Genomic DNA, 27,808 nt, shown 5'->3' with positions numbered 1-27,808 from the left:
GATTGGAAGAAGCAGTTTACAAAGTGAGGATGATAGTTTTAAAGGAGATCTAAATATTGACAAGAAGCACTGATAATGGAACAATTACCTGGAACATGCTCTTTTTTTGTCTTTTGAACACAATTATCCTACTTTGTATGTGCTAGTAAATATGTTTGTGTGGGCAGAGATTTCCGGATATCTCAGGCTGGCTCAGTTTCTCTCTTGGTGTTCTCTCTCCTCCCCTTCTTCTCTCTGTCCCTTCCTCCCTCTATCTTTCCATTCTTCCATCCCTCTTTTTTTCCCTCTGCCTCCTCCCCCACACACATCCTTTCAGCTTTCCCCTCCCTTCCTCTTTCTCTCTCCCTTCCTTTTTCTCCTCCCACACCTCTTTCCTTATTAACTCTTCTAAATCTTTTTTAAAAAATAATTGTTTAAATTGATGTCTTACATCATTATAATTACCCCAGATAGCTCCCCACTCCTTCCAAAAACGAACCATTCCATATATACATATATATTATACAGTTTTATATATATGTATATTATATATAAAAACAACAGTTTTTAATGAGGGGGAAAAATCAGCACAAATGATTGCTACATTGCAAATGACTGAAAATGTGTGTGATGTGTAACACCTGTGGACTTTCTATCTCCATGGAATGGGGAATTGTGGATGTCCTGTTTCTTTAATTGAGACCCCATAATTTTGTTAAATTCATTAAATTTTTTTGATGTTTTGTTCTTTCCATTTTCATTGTTGTGGAAACTTTGTATATTTTTTCTTGGATTTGCTTACTTTATTTTGTATAAATTCATGCAAATCTTTCCATACTTTCCTGTAGTCATTATACATATCATTTTTTACAGCCCAGTTGTATCCCATTACATTCACGTATGACAGTTTGTGTCATCGTTCCCCACCTAACCACATTATCTCTTTAAAGAAGGGGTATCATCTCCTTAATTGTCAAGCAGACATTCTTGGGAATGTATATTAACTGCAACAAACAGCTAGATGATAGAATATTGGACATGTAGACACCGACAACCAAGTTCAGACATCATCTCAGAAACTTACAAGTTGTGTTAGCATGGGTAAATCACTTACCTACTCTCAGTCTTAGTTTCCTCATCTATAAATGAGGATAATATAGCATCTGCTACCCTTCCCTGGGTTGTTGTATGAAGATCAAATGAAATTTTATATATATTTAACAAGCCTTAAAGTGTTATATAAATACTAGTTATTATATTATTAATACTATTATTTAAGGAACTTATATACCAAATACAGGGTATCCCACAAATTGCCTTGAATAAATAATTTACAGAAACTTGAATAGGATGCACATGAAACAAAACCAAGAAAATAATATGCAAAATAATAACAAAATGTATAGGAAAACAAGCACTGAAAGATGTTAAAATTGAAATCATTCACCAACCAATTATCCCTCCAGAAAATTGATAACAGATTATATTTTGTTATTTGGTAGACTGGTTCCAAAGGGGACCTGGCTATTGGATGTGGTCACTATGTAGAATTGCTTTTCTTGACTTCCCTTCTTTTCTACAAGGGAGAATTAATTTTGGTGGTGGAGACAGGGTTATTGAGAAATGATAGTCATGTTTTTAAAAACTAAAAACACCAATAAACAAAGCATCATGATGCCAAATTTACAACGGTGGTACTTTTATACACCTAGAAAAAACTGACTTAATGATTATAAACATCCATGCTCATAGTATATGATCACATTTAGATATTTGATTACTAGAATAGATTCCTATCTGTCAGAAATGTTTACAACAAATCTCTGGAGAGAAGGGACTAGCTAGGAGTTCACATCACTTTGAGAAGTACCCTTAAATGATATTAGTCAATCATTAAGAATTTATTAAGCACCTAATATGAGCCAGTCATTGTTCTAGATTTTGGGAATGTAAGGGCAAAGAAATAAACAACTCCTCTCAATGAGCCTACATTCTAATGAGAGACAACAAATGCATATAAAAGTAGGTACAACACAAAATTTGTTTATTGTCCTTATAGATAAATATAGAGTATCCTAAAACTCATAGGGCAGTTTTAAGGTTTGCTAGCTTGACTATGGGACAGTGAGGTGGCTCTATGGAGTATTGGGCTTGGAATCAGGAAAACTTAGCTTGGTGAGCACAAATCTGGCCTCAGACACTTACTAGTATGTGACCATTTAGAAGGAAATCACAAACTACTGCAGTATCTTTGCCAAAGAAACCCCAAAATAGGGTTATGAAGAGTCAGACACAACTGAACAGCAAGAAACAGAAATGCATTTTTCCTAGCTTAGATACAAAACTTTAATAGCCTAAAAGTACATAAGATTTTCAGGACACACTGTATCTTCATATTCAAAATAGCTAAATAAATAATAGTTTAAGAAGAGGGAGAGCATTACAGTTGTAGAGATCATGATCTTCTTGACCTGCATCTTAAAGAAAGAGGGACTTTGAAGATTAATGTAAAGAGGATATATATACCAAGCATATATAACATCCATGTCAGAGTCACAGCAGTGGGATATACAGTATCTTATGTGAGTAAAGATTTATTTGTCTAAATTACAAAGTAAGGAGGAGGGGGAGTAATAAACCAGCAGTCTTGGTTGTGAAAAAAAAAGCTTTACAATCTATGCCATAGAGTTTATAATATGTCGTAGAAGCAAAGTTGGTTGATAAAGTCACATGATTAGATTTGTGCTTTGGAAAATTACCTTGACAGCAGTGTATGGGATGGATGGAAGCAGTGAGAAGCTTGGGGCGAGGAGATCAATCAGTTGCTGTTGCCATAATCTAAGCAAGAGATAATGAGGGCCTGAACTAAAGTTATATGCTTTTAAAAGTCTAAAATAATTGTACATTTATTTTGCCTTTCCAGAAAGTATCTTTATGTCACATCTGCTTTCAAAGGAGCATCAAAAAATGAAGTAAAAAAGGCAGAGGTAGCAGTAAAAATTGGTATGTGATCATCTTTGTGATATTCCTTTTTATACTATTCCCTCCTCTCCCCTTCTCCTCTCTCTTTTTATCTTTGCTTCAGTTTAATTCTGATTTCCAGAGTTTCATAGCTATAATTTTATTAGTACAGATTGCTAATTCATCTATAACTTTCAGTCTTTGAATGAATGGATAGGTGCTTGGAGGGATAGATAAATGGATAGATGGATAAATGAATGAATGAAACACTTAAGTAGTTACTATGCAAGGCACTATATTAAGTTCTAGGGATACAAACTGACAATAAGACAGTTCCTGCTTTTGGAACTGAATGGAGCATTTAAGTGATATATCTATACATCCATACACATACACACATACACACATATACATATCAAAATTCATATAAGTATGTATATACCTACATATGTTTATGTATATATTTGTATGTGTTACCTGAGATACTCACTATCTTTTCATACACACCCTTAGACTATATATTTATATACACAATGTGTGTGTACATATATGAAACACACGCACACACAACACACGCATATATATATGCAGAATATATTTTATATATAATACATACATGCACACATACATAGACTATGTATCTATACATGTGGGAATTTGTATATATGTATATATATGTGGATTTGTGTGTGTGTGTGCATTTTTGTGTACATCAAAGGAAGGACATGAATCTTGAACCCAGATCTTCCTGATCTAGTCCTGTATACCAATTTTCTTAAATTTGATTTTCCTAGAAATTTTTTGCTTATTTTGTAAATGAAGTATAATCCTGAGCATATTCAGTCACTTCTAGTCTTTGTAGCTATGAATTTAAATAACCTAAGTTCATTCTTTGCATGTGGATGGCCAACATGGAGTTCCAAGAGACAATATAGAATGATAATTTTTATCAGCAAGCCAAAAGGCCCAGTCCCATAATATAATAGTTATGTAGAGTTAGACAAGAGATTTACCTCCTCCATTAGTACATGCACATTCCTGCCTTATCAATGGTCATCTCTTCCCTTCACCACCTAAAAATGAATCCAGGAAGCATGTCTTAGGAAATGGAAAGGATAAGAAATGTTAACTCACAGAGATTTTTATCCTTATACAAATGTCAATAAGCTTTATGGTTTACAAAGTAGTTGGTCTTCAAAGTAACTCTATAAAGCAGGTGCCATTATTATTCCCATTTTATAAAGAAGGAAGTCAAGACTTGTTACTAGATGCAATAAAAATCTGGAATAGTAATTGAATCCAGATCTTTCCATTTCCAAAGACCAGTGTTCAACCAAACCATACTCCTTCCTTGTAATCAGCAGCCCTATATATTTCATGGAAATTGATAATTCTCAAAATGTCTGACATACAAGATTGAAGAGAATTTCATTTTTATTAAACAATCTTGTCTTTTTCCAGCTGAACAAATGGTAAAAGAAGCTCGATACAAAATAAACAACTCCCTCCAAACTGGTTTGTCTTCTGCCAAGGTACATTGTAGGAAAAATAAGCCTTTCTGAATACCTGGTGTTCAGTTTGCCTTTGAATCTTCATAATAACCTTTTTTCCCCCGATTTCCTTCTTAAACTTTTAGTTAAAAATGACTTTGAAAGGAAAAGATAGTTTTGACAAAGGTAATTAGAATGGATGAACAAAATACAGGAAACAGAAGAAGGGACCAGAGCAAGGCAGTATAATAGAACAGTAGGAAGAGAAGAAACTTAAGGGAAACTAGGAAACATCTCCATTAATTGTTAGCAAGCTGAATTTTTTGAAAGAACTTAACAAAGTACCCAGTCTGCCTGTGAAAATCATTGAAAATAGCTAGATTTCAAGAAATCAGAATCTAGACACTTAACAAATTGTCCTTTCCCCCCTCTCACCTTCAATGTTAGGACTTATATGCTGTCAATATAACGTAATAATATTTCAAGCCTTTTCTTTAAAATAGCTCTACACAATTAATAATTATCTTCCTATAGAACAAGTGTACTTTGTCTATGAGGACAACAGGTTGTAAATTATGAATACTTTAAATATAGAATGCCAATATAATATATTAATATAAATATTATATATAAATTATTATATTACATTGTTATTGTTACTTAAGGTCATTTATTATAGTATGCGCATTCCTACTGAAGCATGTGTATTCTACAATGCATTATTTTTATCAACTTGTTGCTTTGCCTGAATCCAAATATACAATAGAAAAGTAGGAAAACATTTCCTTCTCTCTTTCACTATCATTCTTAACACATCAGCTCCTAAAACATCCAGCTGTTTGCTCTTAAATTGACAAGGACAAGATATATATTTTTTGCAAAAAACAAATGTTGCTTTACTGTAATAAGCCAGAGAAGAGATGGAAGGGGAGCTCTTGTGAATGCCCCACAGCTACATTTATAGATGGCTTTCCTCAAATTCTATCCTTTTTCCTTTTCTTCTTTCAGGTTAAAGGTAAAACTCCCTTATTGTTATTGATTTTTTTTGGTATGACCTTTTTATTTTATCTCTAAAAAATTTCCAATTCCCTGTGTTTCATTTATTCTAAAGGCCAGAGAAGCAGCTTGTATTTGGATAGCTAGGTTCCTCTTTCTCTTGTTTTGTCTCTTCTTGCCACCATTCGTTGCCATTCTGTCAAATGCCCTAAAGGCTATTTGCACAAAAGGAGAAGTGTGTAATGATGTAGGCCTGGGAGCAGAGGTGCCATCTTTGACCAATTTCCCTTTATTGCTCCTATACCCTTTGTTAAATCCCACTAGACAGGAGAAGATAGCTAAGTGGATGACCCCTCCATTTGGACATCTATCTCTACCTTCAATGTCTGAGCTGTGGTTTATTCTGAAATATCAAACTCACCTGTCATTCCAGGGTTTTTATTTCCTTTACAATGGATCAAAAGAATGGCCAAGAGATAGCCTTACTGTCAAGGGGCCTCTCCCTTACCTCCAGCTCCAACCCAGGTCATTGGGATTTTCTTCAGTGAGGGCAAATCAGTTATTCCCTTATCACCTCTTTTGATTAGGAGGTTTGTTACCTGAAACAGGTGCATGTCCTGTGGATATAAAAGCAGATGAAAAGATGACTTTCAGTAGAGCATTTAGGTCATAGTGACAGAGAAAAGGACAGAAAAACAAGCAGTCTAATGACAAAGAGGGCATGGAAGTAAGTGGAGAAGTATCCATGTACTGGAATAGTGGGAAGATTATAGATTTCTTCCATAATTATAAGGGACCTCAAAGATAATTTAGTTCAACTCTCTTATTTTATAAATTAGAAAACTGATTTTTCAAGAGGTTAAATGATTAGTTCAAATTTACTCTGGAAATAAATGGTAGAGCTGGAACTTGAGTCCCAATCTATGATATCCTACCTTCCTCTTAATGATAGTTAACATTTATATAGCAACCCTGGGAGATAAGTACCATCATTACCCCCATTTTACAAATGGGGAAAGCTGAGGCCGAAAAGATTAAATGACATCCCCAGACTCATACAGCTAGTAAATGTCTGGACTCAGGTTTTCTTAATTCACTATGCCATCTTTCAAAGAGGAGATTAATATTTTGGTAGTCAGGGGGTAAAAAAGCAGAAAAGGACAATTTGGGATCTAGAAAAGTTTTTCAGGTCCCTTTGGCCCAACTCTTTCTTTCTTTTTGAGACATTCAGAATTAAGTGACTTGCTTAAGTAAGTGTCTGACACTGAGATTTGAATTAAGATCATTCTGACTCAAGGGCTGGTGCTCTATTCACTGTACTACTTAGCTGCTCCGTGTTTGTTTGTTTTTGAGATGGGAAAATCAAGACTGGAGAAATCACCAAAATTTAGACTAAGTGAATAGTTACTAGAAGAACTTGGATTAGAATCCAGGTTGCCTGGCTTCAACACTGGTAAAAATAGCTCAGACTGGTTCAAGAGAACCAATTGCTGAATTTTACGAGGGAAGATTTGTATTTCAGAAATAGACAAATACTACAGATCAGTGCTTGATTATCATTTTGTTGATTTTCTAAAATCAAAATTTTAGTAAAAAAATGTTAATAATGATATAAAGCCCTATATAAAGACTAGCCATGCTATTATTGTTGTTATTATTAAATATTTTGCTCATCCCTTTTTTACTTCCCCAAATGGAATTGCTTTTTTGTAGGATATGTTAAAGAAAGCTTTGGAAGATGCAGAAATAAAGCAGAAGACACTTAAAGAGAAAGAAAAGTAAGGGTCAGGCTATTTGTCTGTCTGGAAAGTTGTCCATCTCTCTGTGCTTTATTGGAAATAATATTTTGTTCTCTAATAAACCAGAGAAATTCTTATTGTAATGCTTTTTCCCACCTGATGCCACTAACTCTTCATATTATATATAGTTTGGTTATATTTCCCTAATAGTATGATCGCCAAAAAGCATTTGTAACATACCTACTTACAGATGAATTGTATTTAAATGATTCATGCTCTATACCACTGTGGTAATGAGGTGAATCTAGACTCTTAAAGGGTCTGCCAGTAGTAAAAAAATAACATTATCAAGACCTAAAAAAGCTAAAAAGGGTAGAAGTATGTATCCTGTAGTGGCTGTTTCAGGGCGTGCCTTGCTAAGTTCTGCCATCAGGGAATGATTTGGAGGAATGAATTGTAGAGGAAAGGAATGGGGAGAGGCAGAAACTCACTAAGGCATGGAGAAATTGTCATATGTATTGATGAAGTTATATTCAAAAAATATCTTGGTTGGAGTGTATAAGGAGAATTAAAATACATGCAGTGTCTACATGATGCTCAGACTCCTGAATAGGAAACAAATGAGCATTTATTAAGTGCCCACTATAGGCCAGTCAATGGGCTAAGCACTCTACCATCATTGTCTCATTTGATCTTTATTACAACTCGGAAGGCGGATACTCTTAAGACCTTTTTTTTTTTTTTTTTTTTTTTAATAGATAAGGATACTGAGGCAGACAGAAGTTGTGACTTACCTAGGATCACACAGATAATAAGTGTTTGAAGTCTGATTTGAATTCAAGTCTTGATGGCCAGCCCAGCATTATATTTAGTATACTACCAGCTTCCTCTGAATGGCTAAACAGTTTTTAATTCAGTCAACAGTTGATAGCTACTCGAAACAATGTCTCTATTTTGGACCTCTACATCTACTCTGGATATCTGAGCTGTGGTTTATTCTGAAATATCAAATTCACCAATCATTTCAGGGTTTTTATTCCCATTACAATGGACCAGATGAATGGTCAACAGATAGTCTTCCTGTAAAGGAGGCTTTTTCTGATCCCTCAGCTCCAACTCTGGTCATTGGGATTTTCTTCTGAAATAGGTGAATGCCCTGTGGATGTAAATGAGAAGATGACTCTCAGTATAGCATATACTGAGGTCATAGTGATATCCATATATTTGATTTTCTATCATCGAATCAGTATAATTGCTTGTCTTTGGATGGTTTATTTTCTTGCAAATATATTCTCTCCAGTTCCTTTTTGTTTGTTTGTAGTCTATTGGGGTTAAGTAACTTGGCCAGATTCACATAACTCATGAGGCTGAATTTAAACTCAAATCCTCTTGACTCCAAAGTTGGTGCTATATCCACTGTTACCATCAAGATGCCCCTCTATAGTTTTTTTTAAATCACTTTCTGCCCTCTAAGATCTTAAATTTTAATCTATCAACCAACATTTATCAACTGCCTATAATGTTCTAGGCACTGTGCTAAGTACTAGATGAGGTACATCCTTCTTGAGTGATCATCAAGTGTTTAAGAATGTCTAACACTCCAAAACTAAAATAATAAATTTATATCAGGAAGTTTTTTCATCTCAAAGAAAGATTCAATCAGTAAATTAAAAGATAGCCAGAAAGATTGCTTGATGTTATGTAAACAAGAAACTTTGAAACATAACATATTATGGAGAAACTACATTGGCAGAACATAAGAATCATTGAATTTCTATTACATTTTTATGAACCAGATAAACGATATGATATGATTGCTGCTTTCTGCAAAACTCAGATTCAGAAATAAACTAACTAATGTAGTAACCTATGCACGCAGGGTAATAAATATTGAATAAATGCCACACAAATTTTTCTTGAATGCAAGAGGCCTTTAAAGTCTTCATTTGATGGATGTGAAAGAAAAATCTTGATGATGACTATTTGTGGTCTTAATGCAGGGCATAATAGATGGTGTAACCTTTATTTTATTGAAGTACAGTGCCATTATATCTAGAAATGCCAGCTGGCTCAAATTTGTTTCAAAAGGAAAATGCATTTTCATTTTAAAGGCAAGTTATAAACTCATAATAGTTTCTGCAGACATTTGCATACTGGTCAACTCTTTAAAATGAGCATCTCTTCCCAAGTAACACAGTATTCTGTGTTAGTTGCTTAATTGGTCTTTACTTTTGTCCCCTGGAATGATATGATCCAAATATTAGAAGAGGCTTATAAAGCTGAAAGTATAGTCACTTTGCCTAAAACATAACACATGCATACATTTAAAAATAGTCTATGGAAAATATAAGTTAATATATATCCTTTTATCCCAAGTCCTCCTGAGTTGGGCAGCTCAGAGGCCAGGCTCCAGCTGTAGGCATGAATTCCTTCTATATCATCCCCAACATTACTTTGAGAATTATGCTCCTCAGAAAAGCACTTGATGATTTCTAATCAATCCCATTAATTACATGATGCTATTGCAATATGTAGCTCTTTTTTTTGAAAAGAAAACAGGAAAAGGTGAAGGGAGAATTTCAACAATCTTTAATGTTATATTTATGAGATGTTCTAAATTGTGTGTGTGTGTGTGTTACATTCGGGAAATTTCTATTCCAGGGTCAGTTTCTTTAGTTACCTTTATTGAAAGTTTTATTTTAATATTAATTATACTTAAGGAAATTAATACTAAAACTAATATAATGGTGATATAGCTGAAATGACAGAAATTAAAAATCTAATGTCTTTATTGACATGATTTATTAGAGTTAGACCTAGAAAATGTTATTGAGGGAAACTGAAGATTCTCCTTTCCAGAAGTCTTTGCTAAGGTATATTCCTGTTTGTCAGGAATGTTTAAAATGTATCTATGGTTGGAGTCAAGAGTCTGGCTGGTAATCAGAGGAAACTTTCAGGTCAGAAATTAATTTTATGATTCTTTCTAAATTACTATTATTCCGTAGTTAAATATCAAATACTTTTATAAGTAAGTATTTTAGAACTCTTATAAATTTTGTGAATGAGGGACTCCTTTGACTGACTAAATGCTGTTGCATTTACTAACTCTGGCCAAATTATTTAATCACTCTCAGACTCAATTTCCTTAATGTAAAAGCAGGAAGTTGAATTTATGATTATGATTATGAAATTATAATTATTTTAGCTCTATATTATCTGTATATCTACCTGACTAACTATATTTAAAAATTTTTCTTTATTTATTTCATTCAATATTTCTCAATTACTTGAAAAAATTTTAAGATATTCATTTAAAAAAATTTGAATTCCAAATTATTTCTCTCTCCTTCCTCTTCCCAAGCCCTTTCCAAGCAAAATGATTTGTTATATATGTGAATCCATGTAAAATAAATCTCCATATTATTCACCTTGTAAAAGAAAATATACATATGCACAGATACACACAAGAAAAATAAAGTTTAAAAAGGATGCTTCAATCTGTACTCAGAGTTCAGCAGTTCTCTCTCTGTAAATGGATAGCATTTTCTATAATGGTTCTTTTGGAATTGTCTCAGAACATTTTCTTTATCAAAGTGCTAGTTAGCTAGTTTATGGACAATATTCAGGTACCTTAGAGATGTATGTGAGTGTATTGGGTAGTTTTTACAGAAGGTAAGGACATGGTGTATTGTCTTATTTGGAGAAGGCTATTGTTGTTTTCAAGATAAGTTAATAATGGCTTTAGTAAATATGAATGACTATATCTGGGTCTTTTAAAAATATCTTTGAAAACAACTCTAGAGAACTGAAAAAACCTAAGAAGTTTTATCTGATCTTTGGAGTGAACATAGAAAACAGAAGCCAAGATGGAATGTTCATTTATAGTAATAGCCGCCTGATAAGGATGAATGAGAAAGTGGGGCCACAATTGAGAACTGGATCTTTGTGAGTATATTTTTGTTTTCAGATGGTGAGGGTAGAGGGAAGGGAGTGGATAACAAGGGTTTTCAAGGGAAGAGTCTCTGGAATTAGATGAGTAATTAATCATAATTGAAGCAGGTGTCTTGTTCTCTGTTCACCGCCCTCAAAAGATCTATTCACCTTTCCTATCAATGCACAAACATAAATCTGCCTAATAGTATATTGAGAGAAGTTAGGGGATTATCCCAGGGGGGTTGGAGGAAGAACAGACTCTTCTTTAGTCATTCTAATGAACAATTTGCTGTTGCTATTATATCTTCTGTTTTACTGTATTATTTTAAAAAGCCCACCCCTTTCTTTCCTTTTTAAATTAATAAAGGAAAATTGTGCTTTTTATGCCATTCTTTCTTTTGGCTGCTTATATTTATTTTATGAGGGCTCCCCAAACACAAAGAATTCTAGAAGGGTTAACTCCAGTTCTTTCTCATGGTTTTTTAATTCCTGCAGAGTTTTAACCCAATCAACAAACATTTATTAATCACCTGCTATGTTTCAAGCTCCCCTTAGCACTGGAAATAAAATTAAAAATGAAATAGATCTTACTCCTCAAGGAATCTACAATTTATAAGAGAACTATAAATATTATAGAAAACTATTACATAGACATGCACATAGGTAATATACAAATATATTTATGTGTGTATATCTATATTTGTAGCTATGTAAAATCATGTCTAAGCATATAGCTAGAAGAGTTGTAAATGCATTTTTGTGAGGAAATAATTACTTTAATTTTTAATTCCACAAGTTTTTTTTAAACCTCATATGATATGGGAAAATAACACTTAATTATTTAAAAAGAGAAGTTGTCCCATGAATCTCAAGATGTATTTATTATGACTGTGAATTAAGTTCTCAATTGTCTGTGGACATGTTGACAGAGTTACATTAAAAAATTCAGTTGCAAAGTGAATTTTTCTCTGGTTTTGTCATGATCCCAGATTAAGGACACAAAGTTTCCTCTTTTGCTAGAGGTACAGAATTATTGTTGTCAAAAAAAGTTTCTTTAGATTGTACTCATGTATTTCTTTTTCTAGGCTTGGTGCTGGTGTTGTTGGGATTGTTAACGTACCTTTGGAAATCATGGAACCATCTCATAATAAACAAGGATTCCTCAATGTCAAAGAATATAATCATCTACTTAAAATCATGGGGCTTTATTTGGTACAATACTGGAAGGATACCGGATTCAGTAAGTATTTAATTATTATATCAAGACATTCAAATTGTGTCTATATATCTTCATGTGCACACACACACACACACACACACAAACATACACACACTTTATTTTTTTTATGGTTAGTTCTTCCATCTTCCCTAATCTGGATGTACATTGGCTACTCACAGACTGTCACCTAAAATTGTTTGGCATGGGGGGACTTTCATTTCAGCCTGGGCCAATTTGACTCTCTTAGACAATATGATAGTCCTTTGCTTAAGGGAGTTTACTATATTGTTGCTATACTTAGGGTAGGCAATCAAGCAGTTTCATCTGCAGCTGAGAACTCCTGAGCTCATATGATCCACCAGTCTCAGCCCCCCCAACAGCAAAGACATGAAGCTTACATGACCATTATGGACTTATTAATCAGGTAATTGCTAATTCATTAAGTAAGGTGATTGGTACCTCTACCTCAAAGCCTCAAAATAAATTTCCCTTTACCCAGAAGAGCCACAGAAAGCTGCACATTTGAAATCATATGAATAATATTGAAAACAGGAAAAAGTGATAGTTGTCACTGATTGAATAATAGAAAAGTAGCATAAAGAAACAAACAGAACTATTAAAACATTTCAATTTGGGGCATAGAGAATAAAATAATAGACTCTGAAGGCAATATTTCACTGCAGTATAGGATAATTATTAATGGGCTTGCTAAGAGAAAAACTAAAATAGTCTAACATACTCAATTTTAAGAGGCTGGAAGTAGATAACTTTTAAAATGATTCCCTCAAAATTAGACAAAAGCAGATAGAATGTTTGATGCACATAGATAAGTTTTAGTTACCTATACACCAAAAGACACCTAATGCTTGTACATGTGCAAAACTGAAACAACAGAAATTGTATTGGCAAGGGACTTTATTGACTGTAAGTAATAGATAACTGAGTAGTTGCATAAAGATCACGTTATGCTCCTGTCCTTGAGAATTTGAAGTTAAAATGTGTTTTTATCACTTGAATTTGCTATTTTAAAATCTTCTTTTTCTTTATTTTTATGTGTCTTTGCTTGAAGTCCCCTGAATATTTTCAAGAAGTGAAACAGTGAGGAAAAAGGAGCAGATATCTAGATTTCTAGGAAGAGAAACCAGCAGTCAAATTGGGCTATTATTTAAGTAGAGAGTAGAAGGAAGAGAGAACTAATTTTAGTTACCAAACTTGCAAATTCATGAAATGAAATAAAAAACACACTGGGTAGCAGTTATTCATGGGAAAACCTTTCTTTTATATTTTTTTAATGTTCTGAATATTTGAAGCTATACAATCAATTTCAATTTCATAAATATTTGTTAAGTGCTTACTATGTGCCAGCTTTTCTGATAAGCGCAGAGGGTGTAATTAATAAAAAAAGACAATTCCTGCTCTTGTGGAGTTTACTACCTAAAGGAGAGAGAACACACTGAAGGAGGCAGGAAAGTAGGAGTAGAGGAAGGGATAAGACACTGAGGTTATCCAGAGAAGGCCAACTTTTTCTGTGGAGTTGAAACTAGGCAGGTTAGCAGATTCAAGGTGGAAAAATATGTATATGTAGACAGAGAGGTAGGTAGGTAGATAGAGAGGTAGATAGATAGATAGATATACACACAGATACAGACACACACACATACATATATAACAGCAATAAATAAGGCACTAGAATAAACTCAACACCTACACTTTGGCCTTTTGACATTAAGAAGAAATTGAAGATAAGAAAAAATAGGTAAGAATTTCCTGCATGATCTTTTCCCTTGTCATTTGTATAAAAAGGAAGTCCTAGGAAACAACTAAGCATTGAAAGCTCCCTGGAAACTTAATTTAAAAAAATTCCAGCTCATTAAAATTTTCATTATCCTGATTGTACATAATAATGTTACACACAGACGCAATCTTAACTTATAGCTACTTTTTCCAAGTATCTCTTTTTGTAACCATGTCTCATTGCACTTTTTGTCAGTCCCCTTCTAATTAACTGCTTTTCTTTGTAGGTAGGAAGTGTGGGCATAGTCATAGAAAGCTAGCCTTGGAGTCAAGAATCCCTGACTCTGACATGTACTGCTCTTGTGACTCTTGTCCTGTCAGTTAGCCCTAGGCTTTTCTCTAAGACTTTAAGTTGAATTAATAGAGCGGATTTCTCTCTAGAACTTTCCCTGCCACCCTAGATATTTAGCCATTCCTCCATTAGCAAGTTATCATCCTAATGCATTCCCTTTGTTATAGTCACTTCTTTAAATACTTCTCTTCTCACTCATCTCCCTAAAAATTTGTGATATTGCAAAGAATCAGAAAGCTGGTTCATATTTTTTTTATTTCTTATCACTAGGTGGACACAATTTTTTTTTCTTCTCATTATAATCTTTTGATCTTTTTAATCCCAGTGCCTAGCACAGTATGTCACATAGTAGGCACTTAGTAAAAATTGATTGATTAATAAAATAACTCTACAAGTAAAAGACACATTTAGAATGAAGGGATTAATTTAAGATTGGTGGAAGATTTATTAAAGAGGATTAAGGGAAAGAAATAATATTAATAATCTTAGCTAAAATTTAGATAATGCTTTTAAGTTTTACAAGTGATTTACATATATTATCTCTGAAAAAGAGGGAGTTTCTGCCTTGCTTGATGCCTGCATCTTACAATGTCAGTATAGCCTTAAGACTTGAACATCTACACTAATCTTGGTAATAGAGAGCTGAATGAGTGGTTTCTGTAAATAGCTGTAAGGTGATCATTTCTCAGGGCAAGGCCACAGAAACAACCAAGCACGTGCCATGTGTGACTAATACTCACTGCCTGTATCATGAGCCACACAATTTTAATACTGAAGATAATGAAAAGTATTGGGATAGAATTTTTACCTTATAAATAAAAGATGCAATCTTTGTATTTGCTGTAAATCTGATCTGTTTCTGTAGAAAATTGTGTCCTAGTTTGAATCACATCAGCAGAAGGGGAAATGCAGAGATAATGATTTTGTGTCACTTATAAAATTTACATTTACTTCTTCCACCATTGATGCTAGGTATTTCAGAAACGTTTTTTTTTTTTTTTCATCTGACCATCATTCCCTTCTTCAAGTCTTATCTCATCTCATTTAGTTTTCCTGGGTTTTTGTATCTTCCTGGTGACACTGCAGTGAAATAAGACTATTATTCATTGGTTTGAGGGTTGGGGAGAGACAGGAGAAGGAAATAAACACTAAATGAAATTTCAGTTTGAACCAGAGCATGGGACTTCATTGTTCTTGAACTGTTCCAAGACAGAAAAATTAAGTTGGTGCACTGAGGCAAAGTTTAGGGTACAATCAGCATCATGTTTCTGATATTCCGGAGTATCTGGTAATCTGATATTCCAGTTCAATAAGGCTTGCAAATTAAAATATTTTTTATGATATTCAGCAATATTCATTATTCATACGTACATGTGTATTTATATATTATATATGTATATATACACACATATGTAATAGATATGAATTTATATATGTATTTGTAAGCCATATATATATATATAAAAAATACATATGTAATATACATAAAACCTCTTTTTAAAAAGGATGTAGTCAATTAACCAGTTGTAGATAGTTGCTTTAGTAGTTGATTTCTGAATTCGCATTTAAGAAGATGTGATCACAGTAAGGCAAATATTAACCTAAAGAAGTAGTAAGTATAAATCTTCTCTTTAATTCTTTACAACTAGAGTCTTAGGTTAAATAATCAGAACCAAGCTAAAGCAGAAAATGCAGAATTGAGCCTTTTTTTTTTTTTTTTTTTTACTTTTTTATTTCTTTTTTAAAAGATTTGGATGAGGAAACAATTCCTTTAATCTCTGGTTTGGTTTCCTCAGTTAGAGTCATACCTTTTAAAATGTGCATAAATTGTTTATGAACCAATTAATCTGTGATTTAAAGTCTACATTTTTTGTAGAGTAGCTGGTTCAAAACAATTCTTAATAATAATAAGGATGTTCAGATTGTCATTGGACCAAATCCTTATTGTTTAGAAAGTAAGACGTAAACTTTTCAGCCTGGCATTCTGAAACTCTCTACAATCAGATTATTGGACACCTTTTCAGACTTATTTCATACTACACTATATAGTTTGTATTCTAGCCATATTGATTTCCTAGCTATTTCCTGTATTTGACTTACAGTTTCCCATTTCCATGCCCTCCGCTTAGAATGCCCAGTTTCTTTCAAGGCTCAGCCCAACTACTACCTTCTCCTTAAAATCTTTCCTAGTATGGAAATTTTTAGTGCTTTCTTGGTATTTGTTTACCTGTGTGTATATATATACTTCTGTCAGATACAGATTATCTGAGAAAGCTCCTTAATCCTCTCAATATTCTAGATATTAGAGAGTTCAATCAGACTGAGTCTTTGTAGACATTTCCCTTCTGGGAGTTCTTTATGAACTCTGGATTCTGGATTGAATAATTATGTTATATCTTCCTAATAGAATGCATATTTCTTAAGGTAAGCAACTATTTTTTCTTTTAGCCATCATATCTTAACATCTGCCAAAGCACCTTGAACATATTAGGCACTTAATAGTTAGTTGAATATTGAAAAACATCAATCACTGTTTTTATGCAATCTATTATCACCAGATAATTAAAGTTAATACTTTTGGACGTACTTTCATTTTATTTTCTGACTTCACTTGTCCTCGATTCATAGAATGTTTATATTAGCTTGGGGTAAGAGGGTACTTTCAGGATTATCTAACTTAACTCATTCATTTTACAGATGAGAAAACTGAACCTTCCAAGAGATCAAATGACTTGCATAGGACCTTACAGCAATTTAGTGAGAGCTGTGACTTGCCTCAGGCTCACTAGGATTTTTTTTTCATTTTCTATGAGTTATTCTTTCTGGCTAGTATTCTTTTTTAAGACTCATCTTCCTGCGTTCATATCTGGGCTCAGACCCTTCCTAGCTGGGTGACCCTGGGCAAGTTACTTAATCCTCTTTACCTCAGTTTCCTCATCTGTAAAATGATCTAGAGAAGGAAATGGCAATCCACTCCAGTATCTTTGCCAAGAAAACCCTTAAAACCCACAAAGAGTTAGACATGACTTAAACATTTCAACATCAACTATTCTTTCTCAAAAGTCTGAAAGCCCTTCACTTCAATTCAGATGAAAATATTGAAAGTTGGCACCCTTGCCTTCTCTGAAATTCAGTAGATGTTAATTGGCATGATTTGATTTGTTTTTTCTTTAATCAAAGCTCTGTGGCATAATCTGGTTGGATTGGAAAACAGGCCAGAAAATTGGTAGAGGAATTAAAGGTTGTAAAAGACACCCAAATTTAAGATATTACAATAGTACTAGAAAAGTAGCATAATATGGTAGCTTGGGAGCCCTACTTGAATACAAGAGGACCTGGGTTCATGTCCTATTTCTGACACTTACTGGTTTTGTGACCCACATCAGTTCATATCTTAATGTCAGACAAATTACAGAATAGTTGCTGTAGAGGGCTGAAACTATTGAATCAATGCACTGAGGTCAGGACTGCTGAGCACTTGAAGCTAACTACTGATTGGACAGTACTCTGTGGACATATGCTTGGAAAATGGTCCTTTTCACTATCCATACTGGCTCAATGATTGGTGTATAAAGGATTGTAGGAGGGACTAGCGGGTGGAATTAAACTAGCCAGAGAGACACTCTGGGCCATGGATGAGGGGGAAGGTGGTAGAGGAGATTCTGCTTCCATCCTGTTTAATCCTGAGTCTGAGACCAAGAATAAAGACGGACTTTTGCTTATCCTGACTCTGGCTGATTCTGGGGTGTCCTGGGTGCTAGCGCAGTCATTACAATTTGCTGATCTTTTGCAGTAGAATTTCCTCATTGGGGAGCTTGCTACTCCTTATGAAATAAGATCTGGGCCCAGAACCAAAAAGAGCCCAATAAAACATGTAAAATTTCAACTAAGGAGAAAAACATTGTCTCAGGAAGATGATAAAAGGTCATCCAGTTGAACAAGTTAGTCAAACATCATTTTTTTTAGCGTGTTGAAGGATAGCTCTGAATATATTCTTGGAAGAAAAACAAAGTTGCCTGAACAAATCCAATTCTGTCTTGGAAGAATGGTAGGCAATCATATGTTGTTGTTGTTGTTGTTGATGTTGTTGTTGTTGTTGTTGTTGTTGTTGTTGTTGTTGTTGTTGTTGGATAGATAGAGCTTGGAGCAACTTGGTTTGGCTATGGCCCAGATGGAAAGAATCTGAAAAGCAACCAAAAAGTTGTTTAATTGTATATATACAGAAAAAATATCAAAGTCTGATATTTTACAGATGTAGCTCATATTTATATAACGATTTATAAAACTCTTTACAATATTTTCCCATTTTAATTCAGGGATATAAGTACTATTATTATCCCACAGGTACAGTGCTTGGCCCATAGTAAGCACTATATAAATGTTAGCTATCATCATCATCATTATTATCATCATCCCCTTTTTATAAATGAGGAAACTGATTTCCCCAAGATCACACAGTTAGTAAGTATCTGAGACTAGATTTATTGTTGGGTCTTGCTAACTACAGGTCCAGTGCTCTAACCATTACTATTTACTTAGCTTTCCTTATAAAAAAAAGTTAACAATCTCTCTGCAGATAATTCCCAATCTATCTATTTAGCCAAGTTTTTCCCTCAAGTTGCAAATCTGGATCATTAATAGGTAATTGGGCATTACAAAATAGATGTCTTAGAGACATCTTAAACTTAGCTTGTCTAATACTGAACTCATCTGTTCCCCAAACCCTAAACCCTCTCATTTCCCAAACGTCTCTATTTTTGTTAAAGGTACCACCATTCCTCTAGTCTCCCAGGTTCATAATGTCGGCATTATTCCTAACTCCCCCCTTTCCTTCCCCATCCCCCCATCCATGACCATGTTGGTCATGCTCTATCTACATATAGCTGTCAAATCTCATTCTTTCTTTCTGTTATCTTAGGTCAGGTCCTCTTTAGTTCCAGTATAGATTATTGCAACAACAGTTAATTTTTCTTCCTGCCTCAAATATCTCACTATTCTTAAATTCTATAAACTGTTGCCAAAATAATTTACTTTAAGTGAACATTTGATTATGTGATTCCCTTACTCAGTCAACTCCAAAAGTTTCCTATTATCAAGCAAAATATATAAACTCCTTTGTTTAACTTTTCAAGCTTTTCACAGTCTGGCCACCTTCGTTGGAATTAGTTCTCTGATTCACTCTCTCTAACTATTCCTCATTCGAGATAGTCTGTTTTTTCTCTCTATAGTTTTCCTCTGTTGATCCTAAGTGCCTAATATTCACTCCTTCCTTACCTTCACTTTCAGAATGTGTCTCTTCATCCAGGATACAATTTGAATATCATCTTCTGCATGAAACCTTTCTTGAACTCCCAAATGCTAGTGCCTTCCCCCCAAACTACCTTCCATATAATTAATTTATTATTTAATAACTTGGTATTCATTCTTTGTATGAATTTCTTGTAAGTGGAGATCGTTTCATTCTTTGTACTGTTTCTTCAATCCCTAAGTGCCTAGGATGCTTTTTGACTGCCTTGTTGATTATCTTAGGAAATTCCACTAATATCCTATTCTGATGCTCATTTGTCTGTAGAGGTGTCCCTGGCTATTTGTGATGATTTATCAGGGCAACGCAAACTCTAGTAGATTCTGTCAAAATGAAATGATTCCAGTAATAGACCATGTATCTGACTTTAAAAGATGGGCCTAAGGGCAAACAAGGTTATTACTAGATTGATTTTAATGTGATAAATACTGCTGCCACAACCACCCTCATCCTCATTATAGATTACTTGTCATTTGTATCCATGGGAAGGAAGTATCCACCAAATGCTTAATACATAAGAAGTCAACCTTGGATCCAGGAGAATTTTTGGTTTAGTCCCACTCAGCACTGACTAGTTGTATCTCTAGTTGTGTGATTCAGATTACATACTTAATCTTTCAGTGTTGTGTGTAACAAAGATGGAGGGCCAGTTGCATTCTAAACTCTAGAGGTCAACAGATATTAACCAGAGACAGGAGAAATTCTTTATCTTTAGGATGAGGTTATAATCATTTGATTTGAAAACTCTGGTTTGGCAGACAAGGGGCTGAGGTGTTAAAAGAGTTTCTTCACTGAGTAGTTCACAGTGAAATCACAAGTTCAGTTCTTAACCCTACCACTTCCCTTGTTGACTTAGACTTAAGGATGTTCTGGTTCAGAGGTGTCAAAACATAGGACCTGCAGCAGCATTTATCATAGGCTCCCAGTGTCAGAAACCAGATTAAAATGTAATTGATAAAGATTTAACTAACTAAATAAAAATATATTAGGACATAATTTGTGGTTTTCTAAGTCAATATCTTGTTTGGAAGAATCCTTGTAAAGGCTTAGTTAGTAACCCTAGACATCACCTTGTCGGTCATTTCAGTCATTCAGACCACTCTTTGTGGCCCTATTTGGGTTTTTCTTGGCAACAGTACTGGAGTACTTTATCATTTCCTTCTTCAGCTCATTTTATAGATGATCAACTGAGGCAAATGGGGTTAAGTGACTTTGCCTACAGTCACGTAGTTAGGAAGTGTCTGAATTTGAATTTGAACTCAGAAGGATGAGTCTTCTAAACTGTAGACGCAGGGCTCTTTTCACTGTATCACCTAGCTGCCCTCCTTCATATGCTTGATAACCTCTAGTCCAAACCTCTCATTTTACAGATGAGTTAACTGAGACTTGGAAAAGCTTAATCAGCTTACTTAAGGTCACATAGAAAGTAAGTAATTAAACTTGTATTCAAATATAGTTCTTTTTTGGAAACAAGAGCTGAATAGAGCACAGGGTCTGGAGTCCAGAAGATATGCTTTCAAGTCCAGCCAAATTCACTTACTTGTGAACCTAGGCAAGTTATTTAATATCTTTTTCCTCAGTTTCCTGAGTTGAGGAATAATAATGGTACCTACTTCTAAGAGTTGTTTTGAGGATAAAATGAAAATATTTGTTTAAAAAAGAACACAAAAAGCCAAAAATGCTTAGTGAGTGATGCCACAAATTAGGTGATATATATATATATGTATATATGTATATGTATATATGTATGTATGTATCCATTCTTGTAGTATATATGCCTTTGTCTTTAGAAAGTAGTAATTAATTAACAAGCATTTATTAATTGACTATTAAGAGAGCCAGGCACTCTGTAGAGAAGGTGCTAGGGATAACAAAGATAAAAAATTAAATAGTCCCTGCCATTAAGAGTTTACATTCTGTCAGGAGTTCCAGGAAGCCAAGGATTAGCCAAGTGAATGAAAAGATTATTACCTAAGGAGAGTTAATAACATCCCAAACTCAACAATGAATAACCACAGGCAAATATCTTTAGGGCGATGCTATAAATCCTTTAGTTTCCAAAAGGACCAGGCTTTCTCTTGTACCACAAATGAATAAAATGTGCCTCTCTAGAGACTAAGAAAATCTTTCCATTATGTTGGGGAAGAGCTCAGAGAAGGTTATATATAAAATCAGATGTGTTAAATGAAATTGTAATTCATATAGATATAGATATATATTCAACCAGAGAATCAGTAAGGGCTTATTCTTCCCCTAAAGGAGCTTATATTCTAATGATGGAGAAAATGTGCAAATAGTTATGTCTGTACAAGATATTAACAGTAGAAAGAGGATGTTATCTCAGAAGGAAGGCTTTGGAGGCAGAAAAGCTGGATATGGAAAGAAGCAGGAAAAATCACCAAATGGAAATGAAGGATGGGAAGAATTCCAGACATGGGGGCCATTGGAGTTTATTGAGTCAGGGGCTAAGACAGTCAGACTGCATTAAGAGAAGTCTCTCCATTGTGCTAAGAAAGTGCTCCAGGAGGGCACTAATTGAACATAATAATTGGAAATTGGGTACAATAAAGAAAACTGGAATTCCAACATTTTGAACATTTTGAAGACTTTTTGAGTGATTAAAATGTATATAATAGTCCTGCCTGTAACTCTAGGTTACAAGTATTTCTCACAGTTGTAAGTGGCAATCCCTTTATTAGAGGTTTAATTTCTATATTTGAAGAGGGAAATGAAAAAACTGGAGAGTATTCAAATAAAAATTGTAAAAATGATTAGGAACACAGAATGTAGGACTGATGAAAAAAGAGCAAAAGAGTTTAAATGATTTCATCTAATGAAAACAATAATGAAAGGAAATAAAGCTTGCTTCAGTGATCTTACTTGAATGATTATTTTAATGATGACACCAGCACTATGAACTCTGTCCCCAAGTACAGAATTAAAGGAAATGACCTATATGTTGTAAATGAGTACATAGCTGCCCTAAATCAGTTAAAATTACCTTCTCTAATTGCAGACAAAGGGAATACCAATCAGTTGAGCAATGACTGAACAATTAAAGTATATGAATGCAATGGACTAGTATATCATAAGAAATGATGAGAGGGAAAGTTTCAAGAAACTTGGAAAGACTTGAATAAACAGATAAAGAATGAAGTGAATAGAACCAAAGGAACAATTTAGATAATAACAGTGTGATAACATAAAGACAAATATTTTTGAGCAGTTAAGAATTCTGATCAATATAGAAGTTATCCATGATTCCAAAACACCAATGAAAAACTGTATTTTCTACTTTTTTGACAGAAAAAGCATGGACTAAAGGCAGAGAATGAAGCCTACATTTTTTGGATAGGATTGATGTGGGAATTTGTTTTGTTTGAGTATGCATATTTATCACAAGGGTTTACAAGAGCGTAGTTAATTGTTTTTCTATCCCTCCTGCCCAGCATGGGGCAGGAGGGGAAGTAGGAGGAAGATGAAGAAAAAAAAGAAAAAGAAAAAGTATTTAGTTCCAAATAAAAGGAAAGCTAAAAATAAAGCAAAAAGGAAAAAAAAAACCTTACCCTTTCCTGGAAGGACTATAGCCTAGAGGACTAAAATAACTTCTGGATGTGGCTGCAGAATTTTTTTGATTTGAATCACTGACTTTTGAGGCATCGTGAATAATAGGAAAGGTGACAATCTTAGATATAAGGTATGGTGCCTGGGAAATAGTAGACACTTGTTGAATGAGTATTGACTGAGATGGGCCTATGCTGTCCTCATTTCCCCATCCAAAAGAGAACAAAAGCTAGACTAGTGAGCGTAATATTTGTTTTCTTCTTGATTCTAGAACAGAACATTAAAAAAGATGGATTGTGTGTGCTTATAATAGGGACCACAGATTGACCATGTGCCATCTTAGATTAATTTAAAAATGTCATATATTAGGGAATGGACAAGATAGAAAGATGTGAAATGGCAGATAGCGTAATTAAATGGAAGAGCTACTGGCCCCATGCATAATAACCTAGTGTTAGTTTTTATATAGATCTTTGCTTTACGCTGTTGTTTTTCAACATTATTATCAGTGATATTAATGAAAAGAGATTACATCAAATAATTTTTGTTGTTTTTTAATTGGGTCCAATTCTTTGACTCTTTTAGGAGTTTTCTTGACAAAGATATTGGAATATTTTGCCATTTCTTTTTCTAACTCATTTTTACAGATGAGAAAATTGAGGGTTAAGTGACTTGCCCAGAGTTACACAGCTAGTAAGTGTAAGAGACTGAATTTGAAGGCAGTTCTTTCTTACTCTAAATCTGACCATTCTATCCACTGCACCATTTGGCTGCCCTTTAAAAAGATAGAATGTACAATGTTCTCAATAGCTTCCAATAATGGACCAATCTAGGGTCCATTTGACAACTGACCAATTGAATTGTGATTTCATAGAGGGAGCTCACAGTGTGAAACTTCTACAAATTCAGATTGATATTTAGTAGCTTTTGGTTTTTGATAGGTACTTAGAGAATTGAGAGTGTCACACAGTCAGTGTGTATCAGAAGTGTGATTCCTAGGCTACTGTAGCCTATTGCCTCTAAAAGGCCAAATCATAACATTTGAAACTTAACAAGGAAAAGTGTAAAACTCTACACTTAGATTTTTTTTAAATTCTCAAAATTAACATTTTTATACTATGAAAAAGCTAACAAAATATTGTCCTTGTTACAGTCCTAATAGAAAAGTAATAAAAATATTATTAGCCTCTGGTATTTTTTAGTTTTATTATTTAGTATTATTTTACCTCTGGAGAAATTGAATCTCAGAGAGATTGAGTGATTTACATAAAGTTATACAGCTAAAAAGCATCAAAGCTGATGTTTGAACCTTAATTTTATATTTAGTCCAGTACTTCCCTGCATGGACTTGTGCTTACACAGTAGACCAACAAGACTTGGAAGTTTTAGAGGCCTATAAGGTTAGTTTGTTAGTATTGTGATATAGCAGCCAAAAAGCTAATATTATTTTAGGCTACATTAATAGAAGTACAATGTTTAAAGTAAGAGTTCTTAATCTGGAATACATGAGCTTCTTAAACATTTTTTATGTTTATAAAATTTTTATAAAAATCCTATGTGTTTTTACTTTATGCATTAAAAAGCATTATTCTAAGAAGGTTCTACAGGTTTTGCAATATTTCCTTAGGAATCCATTACACATAAACAATATTAAGAACCTCTAGTTTTGAATAAGAGAATTCTTGGTCTTACTATATTCTTAATTATCCCTGTCACACCATATTTGAAATAATTGTATTCAGATCCACAAACCATATTTTAGGGAAAATATTGACAAATTGGAATCTTTAAAAGGAAGTATGACAAGGATGGGATAGGTACATGAAACCATACAATATCAGCATTACTTAATAGTTGAGAAGCATGTTCAGCTTTGGGAAAATTAAAGAGAGATGACGATTGCCTTCAAATATGAAGAATTTTCATAGAGGAAAGGAATCAGACTTATTCTACTTGACCACAGAGAATAATACTAGGACCAATAGATAAAATTTATAGAGGGAGACACATTTCAGTATAATAAAGAACTTTCTAAAAATTAATGTCTAAAAGTTAGTGGATTGCTTCTTGAAATAAGTCCCTTCATAGTCAAGAGTCATATTTGGAGTTTAGATGATCACTTATTGAGAATGTTGCACTCTGTATTCCAATCCCTTCAAACTGCTAGTGCCTTTCTTTCCAAGGTTGTTTTCTGTCTACTCTGTTTAGATCCAAACTTAGATATTATCTATAAGATACTGAGCAAGTCACTTAACCTTTTTGCCTCTATTTCCTCATTTGTAAAATCAATTAGAGAAGGAAATAACAAATTAATCCAGTATCTCTGCCCTAAAAAAATCCAAATAGGGTCATGGATACCACTGAAAATGATTAAAGAGCAGTAACTTCATGTTTATATTGCATGTGCCAAATTATATAGGAGCAGGTGTGTATATATGTGTGTGTATATATATATATGCATATATATGTATATGTATATATATATGCATATATATATATATATATATATATATATATATATATATATATATATAAAGCCCTTGTGTTGGTCTTACATCTACACATCACCAAAAACAATTTACTATCTCATCTCTCTAATGCCACATCAAACAGCCAGTAGATATGAAAGGAAAGAGAAAAGAGGGAATTAGAGAATGATAATAAAGGTTATATAGTAGCTTTACTCAGGGGTCCACAAACTTTTTAAATAGGGGGCCAGTTCACTGTCCCTCAGACTGTTGGAGGGCCGGACTATAGTAAAAATAAAAACTTTGTTTTGTGGGCTTTTAAATAAAGAAACTTCATAGCCCTGGATGAGGGGGATAAATGTCCTCAGCTGCCGCATCTGGCCCGCGGGCTGTAGTTTGAGGACCTCTGCTTACATCTATTGGAGATAGATAGGTTTTGCCTGGTTTTCTCTTAAAGCAAGTTTAAAAAGTTATACACAGTTAATCCAGGTTAAGATTCCTTAACCTTTTATATATCAGCAATCCTTCTGACCCATAAAGCCCCAAAGAAGTTTAGGAATTCCTTCCCAAAATAATGTTTTTAAATGCATAAAGTATTACATTGAAAGAAGCATGCAATTTTCTTCCATTCAACTCCATCAGTTCCCTGAAATCTATTTACTATAAACAACTCTATGGAGCTCAAGTTAAGAACCCCTGGGGTAGGTATTTCAGGAAGTCAAATATTAAATATCAGGCTTCACCTTAAATTGACCAGCCACAGTTGTTGAGGCCATTTTTGCTAAGAAATATTTAAGTAATAATTTGTAATGAGAAAAAGAATCATGAAAGATGAGTCAATTCACTTATAACAGTAAGTATGAAATTTCTATTTTTTATATACATATACACACATATTTAATTCTGAATTTAACACAGTTAAATTCAGTTGTTCAGACTCTTCATGATCCCATAAACTATATTTCTGTCCTCCATTATCTCCCAAAGTCTGTCCAAGTTCGTTTGTTGCTTCTATGATACTATTTATCCATTTTATCCTTTGCCACTCCCTTTTCCTTTGGCCTTCAGTCTTTTTCAACATCAGGGTTTTTTCCAATGAATCACAGCTTCTCAATTATGTGGCCAGAGCATTTAAGCTTCAGTTTCATTATTTGTGTTTCCAATAATAGTCTCAATTTAACACATACATGCATATAAACATATGTGCAAATACATATAAATGTGTGTATGTATCTATGTATGTACACACACAAAGTAGGACAGAAAAAGAGGGATATATATATACACACGTGTGTATATGTATGTATATACATGCATATGTGTGTATACACACACACACACACATATATGGCAGCTAGGTGGTATATGAGATAAATCACCAGCCTCAAACAATTACTAGCTGTATGACCTTGGACAAGTCATTTTATCTCTCACTCAGTTTCCTGAACTGTAAAATGGGGATAATGGCACCTACCTCACAGAATTATTGTGAGGACCAATCAGACATTATTTGTAAAATACTTAGCACAGCGCTTGACATGCAGTAGATACTATATAATTCAGATATTATAATGATTATTAAAATAAAAAAAATTTCTATTATATATAGCTTGCTTTTAAAAAGCTATATATATATATATATACACACCAAATTCAACATGTAATTTTCTTTTTTCTTTTGGCTGAGACAATTGGGGTTAAGTGACTTGCCTAGGGTCACATAGCTAGGAAGTATTAATGTTTGAGGCCAGATTTGAATTCAGGCCTCCTGACTTCAGGACTGGCACTCTATCTGTTGCACCATCTAGCTGTCCCCTCAACATGTAATTTTTAAAGCTTTCTTGCTTGTTTACATTTCCCTCTGTTCAGTTTTTAAAATGTTTCAGTGACTTTTTTTTTCTTCTTTTTCTGGGTAATATAATTGATAGTTCCCCTCTCTTATCCAAATTCTGTCTCCTTTTCCTACGTACTACTTTACATAGTTTTTAAATGGATATTTAAAAAAAAATAGAATAATTACTTCTCCAAATAGATCCTCTCCCAACTCACATCATGAAAGGTTTTAAAT

General features: G+C 33.8%; 1 protein-coding gene across 1 annotated transcript in view; it reads left to right on the top strand.

Annotated features, from left to right (window-relative positions):
* LOC127557187 (MORC family CW-type zinc finger protein 1-like) overlaps positions 1-27,808 on the top strand; it is a 123,513-nt gene that overhangs the window by 70,701 nt on the left and 25,004 nt on the right. Inside the window, exons 10-14 of the mRNA XM_051990607.1 lie at positions 2,903-2,982; positions 4,402-4,472; positions 7,140-7,204; positions 10,967-11,110; positions 12,184-12,338. Of these exons, the coding sequence (XP_051846567.1) occupies positions 2,903-2,982; positions 4,402-4,472; positions 7,140-7,204; positions 10,967-11,110; positions 12,184-12,338 (515 nt within the window). The remainder of the gene's footprint in view (positions 1-2,902; positions 2,983-4,401; positions 4,473-7,139; positions 7,205-10,966; positions 11,111-12,183; positions 12,339-27,808) is intronic.

This window comes from Antechinus flavipes, chromosome 3, assembly GCF_016432865.1.
Source record: "Antechinus flavipes isolate AdamAnt ecotype Samford, QLD, Australia chromosome 3, AdamAnt_v2, whole genome shotgun sequence".
Classification (NCBI taxonomy): domain Eukaryota; kingdom Metazoa; phylum Chordata; class Mammalia; order Dasyuromorphia; family Dasyuridae; genus Antechinus; species Antechinus flavipes.
The sequence above is the reverse complement of the archived record's forward strand: the minus strand, read 5'-3'. Positions and strand labels throughout refer to the sequence as shown.